Here is a 14,228-nt window from a genome sequence, read left to right as displayed (position 1 = left end):
CTTAATGTATAAGATACATCCTACACTAATCGACTACATTGCAGTGACCATGAAACAGTGGTAAACCACTTTGCAATTAAACCATGATAAAGGACAAATTATTATCCCAGGATAAAAATTCAAAGGGGGATATTCCAGGTTGACTTTCTGTCATTGCTGCTTTTCTGCCTTGCCCTTAACCCATTAAGCTGTCTACTTAACAGCTTAGGCCATGGCTATAATTTGGCTCCTAGAAAACAACCAAGTGTAATGACTTCTCATCTTCTCTTTGTCAGTGATTCGAAACTGTGAAGCTCATCAGATGAGGAACTGATAGCGCATCTGCAAGTTATGAAATCTTTTTCAGGTTATATAAAAATGTCATTTGGTCTTGATAAATGTGCAAAAGCAACCTTTAAAGCAGGAAAACTGCAACACCAGGAAAACCTCAGTTTGGGACAAGAATGTGATGTAAAAGAACTTGAGCAAGAGTGAGTGTATCAATATTTGGGAATTGATGAAGGATCAATAATAAAACATGAACAAATGCGAATGAAACTAGGTAAGGAATATTTCAGAAGACTTTAATCTTGAAAACAGCATTGACATCTAGGAACAGAATCAAGCTATAAAACCAATTTGCTCTTCCTGTCCTAACTTGCAGTTTTGGAGTGAATGACTGGCCCCAAAACATGTTGGATAGATTAGATAGGAAAACAAGAAGGATGCTTCATGCTCACCAATTGATTTATAAAAATCAGTGCATACCACGATTATATATTCCTCGTTCTGAAGGAGGGATGGGCCTCCTTGAAATTGATTATATATATAGATCTGCAATCGTTGAACTCCACACACATCTGCTGACCTCATAAGATCCAAATGTAGTGAAAGTTTTGAAACATGAGGAGAATAAATCTAAGATGACTATTTTGCTTAGTCTAGCAGAAGCATATCGGCGTGAAGCAGGAATGGAATTCAAACCAGAAGTAGATGAAAAAAGCAGGCAGCAATTGAATGTGCCAAAAAAAAACAAAAGAAAGAATATAAGGCGAAGGATTAGATGAGAAGGCAAGAAATGTGGAAAAAGCATAAATATAGTTACAAGTATAGAAATCTTCTGGAAGAACCTCATTTTGATCAGGAACGAACACAGGAATGGCTAAGAAGAGGTGAAGTTAAACCAAGAGATGAAAGGTTAATATTGGTGGCCCAAGATAGTGGCCTACATAGACGTTGGTTTACAAAGTCCACTGAACACGTGGGAGAAATGGACAAATGTATTTTTTACAAAACAGAATTGGAAACAGTTGCACACCTCATTGCTGGTTGTGACATACTAATGGCAGAAGGACTGAATACTGAAAGGCATAAATAATGTGGCGAGACTGCTGCACTGGGGATTGTGCAAACGTTATGGTATTGAAGTGGCTGGAAACATGAGCCACAAAGCATCATAGAAAATGATAGTCTACATCACATGGGATCATCCATTATCAACAGTTCAAAAGATAGATGCTAGAAAAACGGATGTAGTGGTCCAAGAAAAGAAGACAAAAGTAAAATTGATCATTGAAATTAACACACCCAATGACTACAGTGTCCTGCGCACAGAGAGAGACAAAGTCATAAAATATCAGGATTTGAAAGCCGAAATGAGAACAATGTGGAAGAAAGATACCCAGATAGTTCCAATAGTAGGAGGAGCACTGGGTCTTATAAAAATAGAGTCTACAGTCATGTTTAGATATGCTACCAATACATGTAACTCCGTACAAATTACAGGAGGAGTCATTATTAGGCACATTGCAGGTGCTGCAAAGAGCACTTTTGGCTGACATCAAAGAGTGAAACAATACTAATTTTTATGAACTTTAATCGTAGTTTGACTTAGGAATGGGGTCCATTCATTTTTAGAAACCCAGAAGATTTTGAGAAATTAAAAGAAGCAAGGGAGACAGACTTGTCTGCTTCACCTCTGTATTAACAATTAAGGAAATTCTGCTGCAGTTACCTTTTTGGGGCCTCGGGAGTGAGTGCCTTTTCAGTTAACTGGAACAGATGGCTGCTACATGCTTTCCCCGAAAAATAAGTCTCATCCTAATAGTTTCCTTTTTGCTGAGACGGACTTCTTTTTTTCCAGCTATTACAGTTGACCAGGAGGCAACTGTTAATGTTCATGCAGATTACTTTAGCAATCATTACGTATGGGATCTCTGCTTAAGGAAGAGTCTGATGTTTGTCTGGCTTTCAGGGTTGTGCACCTTCCCTTCTTCAGCTAGGCTGACAGTTCCTTCCCTTGGACATCTGCATGTTTCTGGTATAAAGGGGGCATTGACCTACACCATGTGTATTTTTTTTCTTGCTGCTGATGCACATTTGCATTAATTGCAAGAATGAGTATTTATCAGTCCATCATCATCCTCTGTCTCTAGGCTTACCAGACAGATGTATATCCCTTGGGGGGACATATTTTGTTCTTTTTACTGCTAAGTTATTTAGCAAGTGGATGTTTGCTTAGCAAACCAACACACAGTGTAGTGTTTGTTATATCCAGTTCAGAGAACTACTGTATGTGCATGTAAAATACATCTACCACACAGTAACTTCAGCACCCAGTGTATTTATTGCATAGGCCTTGGAGTATCCCATTTGTCAGTGTTTTCAGTAGAAAATGGTTAATGCAGAGATCTAACTCTACAAGCATACCAGTATAAGAAGAGGCTGGAGGACCTTACATGGTCAGCTGCCTTGTCTTAAGAGCTACAGCTTCAAGGTCCCACAGATGTATGTTTGGGTGAACAGACCTTTCCCAGCCTGCTATAAATTCTGCTTGGCAATGGCGGTAGTTGTAATGGGTATTAGTGTGTTTTGAAGGGTAAAACCAATAAGTATGGTATCTAGAGAATAACAGTATATCGGATGTTATCTAATGACTGTGCAGCTATCAGAAATCCAGTTTACAGTAGGAATCCTATATAACCTTTTGTTGTATTTGTTATGTTTGTGTCCCCTCCATTAGCTGTTTTTGTGTATGCATGTCACTGCTCATAATTTGCTGGTTTGCAGCTACATAGAGTAGGTCTGGAAAGTTAATGCCATCATTTACTGTGCTCATAGTTTTGTAATATGATTTTGTTGGCTTCATTTTCATCTACAGCTTGTTGCTTAGCAGAGAGCAAGTATTCTCACTGATCTACAGCAGACTGGCATTGATGTTTGTTGAGGGGCCTCCCCTTTCAGCATAGGGAACATATCTTCTTTATAACTGGAATATGTTCATAGTGACTGAGTGTGAAGACCCACCTACAGAAACACAATGAAGTCTGAACTGACTGTTACATAGTGGTATTGATGCAACATTTTTATACTGGCCTTTGCAACATTTTGAAAATATGTAGGCATTTATTTCTTATTTGCTTCCTTTCTGTTTCTTCAGACCCATGGAAAAAGAAAAGGTGCTGCCATTGGTTACATTATTGATTGATGCACTACTTGGAGCCATTGAAGAAGGAAGACTTTCCACAGGTCAGTAACTTCTACCTTAGTCGAAAGGCATCTAAACACTAGTAACAAACCGGCAGCTGGTAATACAAAGACTAATGGTTTATTTAAAAATGCTATCATAAGTTCTTGGTATTAAAACAGTCTTTGTAAATGCGTAACACCGTAACATATCCGCCTGTATCTTAGACCGTGCTAAGGACAAGTAAGGGTTACCCTGCTATATATCAGGTATAGGACAGCCCAGTGATAAGCCAAAACTGTCACGTGTGAAGATTTGACCACTGCAGCTTTGATGGCCTATAATTTTTCCATTTTGACACTTTATTTACACGTTGTTGACTGGTTTAATCCCACTAGGCGAATGGCCTCTTTTCAAGGGAGATCCAAGGTGGTATTCCTACTGACTGGATAAAATTAGGACTTTGGACATAATTTTTTTTTGCATACACCTGAGCTACCACTAGCCCAGGAAGATGGAGCCTCCTTTTAGTATCTCATCTGAAGGATGGCATAATCATGAGTCTAACCCCCCCCCCCCCCCCCCATACTGCACTGCAGTGCCAGTGCTGGAAGTTAATCCAGCTATCTGGTGTGAGAATAGAAGCCCCCAGCCTTCTGCAACAAGGGTGAATGTGTTACCTTTTGAGACTTGCTTGTTACTATTCATTTGGATTTCCTAACTTATGATGTCCTGGGGACCTCACCCTTATCCTGTTTCTTTTATCTGTTTCCTCTTTTTTAATTTCTCCATATCATTTGGGTTTCTGATACCTTGACGGGAATGGACCCCATTCATAAGTCAAAGTACAATTAAAATTCATGAAATTAGTATTGTTTCAATCCTTGATGTCATCAGCCAAAACCGCTCTTCGCAACACCCACAATGTGCCCAGTAATGACTCTTGCAGTTCATACGGGTTATATGTATTGGTAACGTATCTAAATACGATTGTAGATTCTTTTTAATAAGACCAGTTGCTCCTGCTGCTATCGAAACTGTCTGGGTGTCTTTCTTCCTCATTGCTCTCATTTCTGTCTGCAAATCTTGATATTTTTATGACTATCTAGCTCTAAGAGCGATACTGAGATCTAAATAACTTTACTTACAGAGCAAAGCAAGTGCTGGTGAGTTGTTGCCAGCTTCAGAACAAAATTCAAAATGCTATTCTTACTTTCTGAGATAGCCTTTAAATTGATAATACACATTACTGCTGAGGCATTTCAGATTACATCATTCTTGACACTTCTGTCTAAGTTTCCCAGGCTCACAGAACATACAATTTAACATTTCTTTGTAATCTGCACCTGCCAGAAAGCCACAGCAATAAGACGCTTTAAATTAACCCACGGTGGTGGTGCTGTGGTAGCGTTGTCGCCTCACAGTAAGATGCCATCCGGTTCGATTCTCAGCTAGAGCATCTTCTGCGTGGAGACATGCGTGAATGGGCGTACCTTCATTGAAGGTTGTGCATCAGGGCTGGTAACTCAGCACGTAAAAATCAACTACCAATCATTAGCGGACCGGAGTTCCGCTGTGGTGACCCCTAACCGGGAAAAAGCCGAAAGACACAACAACAACAGCAACATATTAAACCTAGTAATTATCTCTGTCTTAGGACAATATAAAACATTTCTAGCTGTAGACATCCTGTCTCCTAGCTTGAGATCACACAGGGTCGTAAAATCCTTTATCAGCTTTCTTCCAGCAGGGTGCACTGTGGTTACATTTTTGAAGCTCAGAACATAACACAGTTTTCTTAACATTTGTCAAACAAGAATGTGGATCATATTCATATTTACAAGGACGTAGAATTATTTACAAAATTTTATCCAGCTAGGCTGGCAGCCTTCACAACCCCATGTGATGTCGACTTCATCATTTTCTATGATGCTTTGTGGCTCATGTTTCCAGTGTTTTTCAGCCACTTCAGTACCATAATGTTTGCACAATCCCCAGTGCAACAGTCTTACCACATTATTATTCCTTTCAGTATGTAGTCCTTGTGCCATTAGTATGTCACAACCAGCAATGAGATGTGAGTGTTTACAGTTCTGTTTTACAAAACCTACATTTGTTTGTTTCTCCCACATGTTCAATGCACTTTGTAAACCAATGTGTACGTAGCCCACTGTCTTGGGCCACCAGTATTAACCTTTCATCACTTGGTTTGAATTTGCCTCTCCTTAACTATTCCTGTATTCAATCCAGATCAACATGAGGTTCTTCCAGACGTTTCTATGCTTGTAGCTATGTATGCATTTTCCACATTTCTTGCCTTTTCATCTGATCCTTCACCTTATATTCTTTCATTTTGTGGCACATTCAGTTACTGCCGGATTTTTATCTACTTCTGGTTTGATTTCCATTCCTGATTGACACCGATATGCTTCCCTAGACTAAGCAGGGAAGTCATCTTATATTTATTCTCCTCATGTTTCAAAATTTTCACTGTGTGAGATCAGCAGATGTGTGTGCAGCCCCACGATTGCAGATCTATACATGTAATCAATTTCTATGAGGTCCTTCCCTTCTTCGGAACAGGGAATATATAATCTTGGTATGAACTGATTTTTATAAATCATTTGGTGAGCATGAAGCATCCTTCTTGTTTTCCTGTCTAATCTATCCAGCACGTTTTGGGGCCAGTCATTCACTCCAAAACTGTAAGGTAGGACAGGAAGAGCAAATTGGTTTGTAGCTTGAATGTTGTTCCTTGATATCAGTGCTGTTTTCAGGATTAGTTTATGTCTTCTAAAATATTCCTTACTAAGTTTTATTCGCATTTGTTCATATTTTATTGTTGATCCTTCATCAGTTCCCAAATTTTTATACACTCCCTCCTGCAAGTTCTTTTATATCACATTCTTGTCCCAAACTGATGTTTTCTTGTTGCTGCAGTTTTCCTTTGTGTGTTGTGTTTCATGGTATGAGAGGGTGTGGAATAAGATCGGTCTCTCCTTCCTACTATACACAACTTTCTGAGTTAGGGAGGGCGTTAAACTTGTCAGTACCTATTGAAAAATTAGGGTAATTAAATCAGTTACGGTGTACAACAGTGGAGGAGATGGTAGTGTAGTTTGACACGTATCTCAGTTTCAGGGCATTTGCTACATTGTGGAAAATAAAACTAGCAACATAGTTTCCTGTGGTTGCACAACAATGAAGCTGTAAATTAGGACGGAGGATGTGGTAGATGTTGTTTATCAGTCTTATAAACAATTAGTACTGCTTCCTTTGCACTGACAAGACATATACTGATATACTTTTTTCTGTTTTTTTTTCTACAATGTCACTTTTGTAGACATAAAGGACTGGCCCTGGTTGAAGTAAAGCCAATGCAACTTGCAGCAGAACACTTCTAATTCCATTTGTACACAAAGCAGATTTTGTAGCTAGATTTTGGAAAGCAGAACCACTATTTTGGTAGTATCTTTACTAGTGTCTGCTCTTTGAAGACGCCAAACATTACACATACTTTTTCTAAGTGCTGCTTTAAGTTTCAAGGGAAGAGCCTCACTCAAAACAGCAGCAAGCAGTAAGGATCACAATATTTTTGCAAAACCTACACAGCCTGCTGTAATATGGTACATAACCTGTAACATAATAATATAATAGAAACATGTTCATCATTGTGTTCACTGCTGTTAGTAGCCTTAGCTGTATGGGGTTGCATCACACATAGGATACAACAGCTGTCCAACTTCAAAGTCACCTTCCACATGCCCAAAACATTATTCAGCTGGAGCTGAACTGAAGAAAGAGTGGTTTGGGCAATAACCCTTTACAGCATTCATGCCAAATGAGAGAGGAAGTCTAAAGCTCTGAAAAGGTCAATACTAGGAAAGTAAAAATAAAAATCCTCACCCTGGAGCAAAACCATATAAAGGTGATGGGAGGAAGCGGCTACTGCAGCACTGATCACTCAAACATCTACTGTTATGATAAGCTGTGTATATATTAAAAAAAAAAGAACTGTTACTGCATTTGTATGGTGTGACCTTTTTGCAGTGAAAATCCACATTGCTGCTGTTCCATTGGCTTCTAGGTATAAAAAAAGACTACCGTACTCTTCACTGCATATTACCTGGAAAGGTTTCAAATCGACTGAACTCATCAAATGCTGTTTCCCATGGAAAATCTACTAGTGCAATTTCTTTTTTGTACACTGGCATTGATTCATTGTGTACAGGCTTTTATCTTTCCTCCTTGACCCTGTGACTGTAATATTTCAGTAAGGGGTATATAGATGAAAAATACATGCTTTTTTAAGAGGTTATGACTATTTTGTTTTTCCTGTATGATTTTGATTATTGTGACTCTTACCATCAAGCCACCTGCCCTGCCAAATTAGACATTGCTGATTAGTTCTTTCACCCAGAATCAAGAATGACCACTGTATTGAGGGAGCTGTCATTCATGCAGCTATGGGGGTTCTTTATGTTTAGGGTTTTTTGAAGGGTTCCACCAGTTAGTAGCTTAATTAACTCAATGTCCACCCCAAGCTCTGTTCTACTGTCCTCCCAAGGAGAATCAGGTACAGGAGGCTCTAACTGAATTTGGGTCACCTGGGCTGTAGTGAGCTGGCACCATTTGAAGGCTTGAAGATTTTTTTCATATAATTGAATGTTCATGAAGTAACTTGAGGAAACTATGCTAAAATTACTCCCTTCAGCAAATCCCATGACTGTGCCTAACCTTTAGGTCAAATTGATAGGTTGAGAATTTTTAGATTGCCCTGCTTCCATTATTGTGAACAGGAAACACAACTGCCCTTTTCCATTTATTAGGAGCCTTACGTTTTCTTCCACACTTTGCTGTGAAAGTTAGTTAAAAGGATTACATTACTATAGAATGATACACATAAAGATCATCTGGTAATGAGCATTGCAAGGATTTTTGCCATAGGCGGCTAACCAGTGTCCAGCTAAACTTGAGAGTTTTACACCCAGTCCCTCTATAAGTCTGACACCATCTTCCTAGGGACATTGGCATGTTCCTGGTATAAATGTGGCTCCAGCCTACATTTTCTTTAGTTTTTTCTTAACAGAGTTCATGTATTCCTTGCCATAAGCATTTATTAGTGATCAGTTCAAAGGGTCAGCCTGAAGGCGCCCAGAGTTGGGCAGATGCATACTATATTGAAGACCTTCATTATCTTACTTTTTGCTGTTTATTGTGCATTTGTGCATGTACAAATGTGCACGCGCGTACACACACACACACACACACACACACACACACACACACACACACTAAATTCTGTATGGAAGTGGCATATTTGCCTTGCAGATGAGTACTGGGTATTTGGCATATACACATGCACACTATAACGATTTCCATTTCCAGTATTTCTTATTTCTAGGTCCTTCCTATGACATGTCCTCCTGTGTTTTCCTTGCTGGACTCTGCAAGAAAACTATGAGGAGAAAGGAGTTACCTATCCAAGTCTGTTTGAATAAGTGAAGGCTGGAGTCCCTTACTAAAGAGGCTGCTCAGTTGACACCCATCAGTTTACATACATGGATGTATGTCATAAAAAGAATAAATATAGACAGAAAGTGGAGAAGTAAGTGCACCATGAGAAGGATGAGTGGGAAGCTGTAGATGACTCTCCAATTCCTTCTCATCTTTCTAAGTCTACTAGCACCGCAAACAATGAGGTGCCTCTTTAGCCCCTGGTTCGGATGCCTCAAACTTTTCTGGCCTGTGTTGTTTCTTTGAAGACTGCCATGCTTTCAGCATATCCTTCTGAACTTGAGGATACTGTGATAGTAGTTGAGTTGGTCACAATCTCCCAGATGACTAATTTGGTTGCCTATTTTGTAGGTAGCGCAGTATCGCCATCATAGCTAGAAAGAAGGTTCATATTCAAAAATGTAGCTTTGGGATGCACTTTTACAAGTTCAAAATCCTAGGTGTCTGGCTATACCGATGTTCTTTGTGTTTCACTGTTGCAGTCATCACATTTGGGTTATTTGCCTGCAGGTAGCCCTCAGCTGGCCTGAATACCAGAGTCTTCGGATTTCTGCGTCTATTTGCTGTTGCTTCTTCCATAATGTCAGGTCGTCAGGGGTATAAAATATGCAGCCAATGCCATTACATCAGTCTTTCTTGCCGTGCGGTGCCAGAAGCAGAAGCAGTTCGCAAGTGCCAGTCAGCCGACTCCTGAAATTTTCGTTTTCGAGTTTCAGACCCGAAGTGTTCAAAAAAGATAAGTACCCCATTGGGGATCCTTTTTTCTTGCTCTAACTGATGTCAGAAAAAATTAATTATTGTGTTGCCTGTGGAAAGCAAATACCTCATAGAGATTTTCATTCTTACTGCGTCACCTGTTTAGGCCCAGACCACGACGTCCCTTGCTGTCGGTTTTGTGCCTTGTTCAACGCCTGAACTATTCGTCGTCGGGATATTTTTGTAGCTAAATACTTTCGTTCTTGATCTTCATACTCCGAAATGGCTTCGTTAAGCCATCCGACTACTGATCTTCCGAAAAAAACGTAAGGATAAAGACAGAGACAGACCGCATAGATCCAAAACTGCCAACAGTGCTTCTGTTAAGCTAGTCACCAGTCTGCCAGTACTCAGTGAGGCGCTTTCACAGACCCTGATACCCGCTACTACAGATTGGCAGACCTCTACTGAGACCCATTCGGAGTCCGGTATGCCGCGAGATGCTTCTTTGACTGTGGGACCTGCGGATGTCTCTACCTTGGATGGGTCCAGAGCCGCTGTGCAGGCACTGGATTCTGAGGGTGTATTCAGGCCTACAGACTTTCATATTAAACCGAGAGCATCGTTTCCAACTAGAAGTACCGAATTCCTCAGGCCTAAAGCTTGCACTACGCCTAGAAAAAATCAGGCCCATATGCCTCAAAAACAAATGCTCAGAATGGCTGAAGACCTTATTACCTTAATTAGGGGAAGCCAGCCTTCCCCCTCTAAGAGACCTAGAACCGATTTTCTTTCTGATTCTTCTGATGAGGAATCTGATATCTGTGCTCCTTCTGATTACCAGGATTTGCCCTTATCTACTTATGAGGATTCTGATGCAGAGGATTCCATTCCCTCTGCTTCACCTCCAGAAGATTTTTCTTTTGGTGAAACCTTGCATACCCTTAGGGAGCATTTTGGCTGGGAAAGCCAGGACTATTCTGAGTCCAAAAAGAGACTTGGGGAATTCTTACTCCTGCCTCAACACAGGCCTCTAGCTATCCCTATTGTTCTGGCTATTGTAGATGATGTTTTCTTGGAATCTAGCCTTACCCCAGACACTTTACCTCCAGCTCCCAGAAAACCTGACAGGTACAACAGAGTACCTGACTCTCTCAAGTTCCTCTTCAAGAATCCTACTGCGGATCCAGAGACCATTTCCCAAGGACCAAAAGGCATTAAGGCTACTGCTGCCAAAAATCCTACCCTTTCGGATAGAGATTCTAGAGCCTTAGACAGATGGGGCAAGAAGGTATACAGTTCTGCTACTTTGGCCGTTAGGGCTCTAAATTGCCAGTTTCATATGTTAAAAGTATCAGTAGCAATATTATGAGACTACTTAAACAGAAATGATGATGATTCCTGACTGTGCTGAACTCAAAGACCTGCACGATTTAATGCATTCTGCAGAACAAGTTGGTAAACAACTTTGCAATGTGGTTTTGATGCTTTAGAAGCATCTTGCAGGGCTGCTGTCACTGAGTCTGTACTTAGAAGGCATGCTTGGCTTAAGGAACAAAACTTGCCAGATCATGTTAAAGCTAAATTACTGGATACACTTTTAAACCAAGACCGCCTTTTTGGCAACAGAGCAGAGGAAGTCCTCAAAAGGATGGAGGAAAAAGCTAAATCTATGCAAACTGTTAAAAGATTTTTTACAAGTACAGCCTCCCAGATTCAGTAGGCATTGGCCTTCAAAGAACTGGTCCTTTCCCGTCCCTTCCAGGCCTTCTCAGTCCAAACCCAGGAAGAGCAGACCACCAAGACTTCAGTCTCAGGCTACGCACAGATCTAAGCAGTGGGGGGCTCCCACTTCCAAAGCAGGGAGTAGTAAGCCACTCCCCTATGGAAAAATGACACAATGACTTAACCTTAACCCTTCCAACCCCTGCTCAACTACTTGCTCCCTTAGGAGGAAAGCTCGCCCTGGATGAAAAAACTGGGAACACATTACCCAGGACAAATGGATTTTTAACCAAGTTTCCCGAGGATACAGATTCCAATTCCACACACTACCAACCTCAAATGGTTGGCCAGACCTCCCCCAAAATCAATGGGTGGAGGCCCAGCAGCAGGTTCTCTCTCTTCTCAGTATCAGGGCTATTCAACCTGTCCCAGCAGAACTAAGGGGACAATGTTTTTATTCAAGACTTTTTCTGGTACCCAGAAAAGAAAACACCTGGCGTCCTATCCTGGACCTCTCTATTCTCAACACCTTTCTGGTGGTTCCAAAATTCAAAATGCTAACTCTTCAACAGCTTCTTCCTATGCTAGCCAAGGATGCCTGGCTGGCAACACTAGAATTTAAGGAAGCTTGCCTGCACATCCCAATAAGAGAATCCTGCAGACAATACCTACATTTCAGGGCGGGCTCCATGCACTTTCAGTTCTCTGCACTTCCCTTTGGCTTATCTACCACGCCCAGGGTGTCCATAAAGTGTCTAGCTCCAGCCATTGCATTTTGCAGGCAGAGAAATATTCAAATTTACCCATAGCTGGACAATTGTCTGATTCAGGCAGAGAGCTAGGACTTGCTATTACAACACCTGGCATTTGTAAAGAAACTTCTAACCTCACTGGGGTACATCATCAACGAAAAGAAATCTCACCTAGTACCCTGCCAACAGATTGTATTCCTGGGAGCAAGCTTGAATACAACTTCCCAGATGGCATTCCTCACTCCAGAGAAACAAGTTTATTTGACAACCTACTTTAAACTATTGGCCACAAAAAAACAGCTATCTATAAGGAAAATACTGCAAGCTCTGGGGTTCATGGACTCTTGCATTCTGCTAGTTCCATATGCAAGACTGCATATGAGGAAACTCCAATGGTATCTAAGAAGTCTATGGTGTCAACATTCTCAAGACCTGGAAACAATGATTCCTATCATTCCTTGTCTAAGGACAGAGTTCCTTTGGTGGGCAGAGGCCTGCTACCACAACAAGGGACTCCCTTTCACTCTACCCAATGCCGTTCAATCCCTAACAACAGTCTCATCAGACCATGCATGGGGAGCTCACATGGCAGGGCAGTGCATTCAGGGCAAATGGAACCCAAGACAGATGCACTTGCATATCAATCAAAAAGAAGTGTTAGCTGTACAGCATGCTCTGACACCCTTCAAAGACCTTATTCTTCCAGGACAACTATTGGTAAAGACAGACAACACCACAGTTATGTGATACATAAACAAGCAGGGGGGAATCCACTCCTACCCTCTCTGCAGACTAGCCATGGCTCTGTGGAGCACAGCCTTGAGCTTCCAAGTGTACCTACAAGCTCAATTCCTGCCAGGCAAACTAATTTCACTGGCAGACGACTTAAGCAGAAATCTCATGGACCCACACGAATGGAAACTAGAACACAAAATATTCAACCTGTTGAAGAACAAATGGGGGGGACCCCAGAGGTAGACCAGTTTGCCTCCCCTCAGAACTACCAATTGAACAAATTCTGCACCAGAACTCCCCACAGTCAAGCATGGAAAGTGGATGCCCTGTCCTTTACCTGGGAAAGCCTCTCTGTTTATGCCTTTCCTCCTTTGCCTCTCCTCTCGAAGGTTCTACTAAAGATCAAACAGGACAAGCCAAGAACAATACTGATTGCGCCAGCACTGGTACCCCCTCTTGCACAGTCTGACACTGCTGCACCCATGGCACCTTCCTCAGACCCCTTCCCTGCTGTCCCAGCAGGTGGCCAGATTCTGCACCCTCAGCTTCAAACCTTAAACCTTGCAGCCTGGCTAATTCCATGAGCTGTCCTGTAGCATCCCTCAGTAAGCAGGTGCGGGATGTTCATAGTTTCATACTAGGCTATCTGCCCTAGGGCATTTATAAGCCTAGCCAGAGTGTGTGTGGCTTTCACCACCCCTTAGGATGAGAATACTATACCCATTAGTTTGCTGTGCCTCTGTCCAGCAGTGATACAGAGATGATTCCCGGGGTAAACCTACGATCTCCCATCCACTCGTCAAGATTTCTCTTGAACAGTGTCAGTGAGGGGCTCCGCCTCACATGGACTGGGATTCTGTTCCATAGTGTAGGGGGTCTCTGGGTGATGAATCTGTCCCTCCAGCACGTCCTATTTATATCCGTGTTGAGGTTTAAGTCTCTTGCTCTCGTGGCTCTGGTGGATTTGGATTTTTTGAGGTGGAGCATGTCCATTAATTCCGGGTTGGACATGGCCTTGTATGTCAGGCACAGATCACCTCTGAGCAGACGGTATGCGACTGAATAGAGCTGGAGTTTCTTCAGTCGGGCATCGTATGACATATGTTTGAGCCCCTTTATCCTTTTGGTGAGGAACTTTTGGGGTCTTTCCAACTGCTGCAGGTGTCGGGTAAGGTACATTCCGAATGGGGCGTTGTACTCAATCATTGGTCTGATAAGTGAAGAGTACAGGGTTACAATGACCTCTCCTGATCTGGATGTGAATCCCTTCATGATCAGGTGGGCAATGTAGAAGGTCTTCCTAACCACTTTGGCAATGTGAGTGTCAAAAGAGAGGTTACTGTCAACTTGGGTCCCCA

At 41.7% G+C, this 14,228-nt stretch overlaps 1 protein-coding gene across 1 annotated transcript in view; it reads left to right on the top strand.

Moving 5' to 3' along the window:
- The window catches only part of UTP20 (UTP20 small subunit processome component), a gene marked incomplete in the record, with an annotated part of 2,478,305 nt that overhangs the window by 610,439 nt on the left and 1,853,638 nt on the right, over window positions 1-14,228 (top strand). The window contains 1 exon segment of the mRNA XM_044087776.1: window positions 3,419-3,507. Within this exon segment, the coding sequence (XP_043943711.1) occupies window positions 3,419-3,507 (89 nt within the window).

This window comes from Protopterus annectens, chromosome 11.part0, assembly GCF_019279795.1.
Source record: "Protopterus annectens isolate FY-2018-M chromosome 11.part0, PAN1.0, whole genome shotgun sequence".
Taxonomy (NCBI): Eukaryota; Metazoa; Chordata; order Ceratodontiformes; family Protopteridae; genus Protopterus; species Protopterus annectens.
The sequence above is the reverse complement of the archived record's forward strand: the minus strand, read 5'-3'. Positions and strand labels throughout refer to the sequence as shown.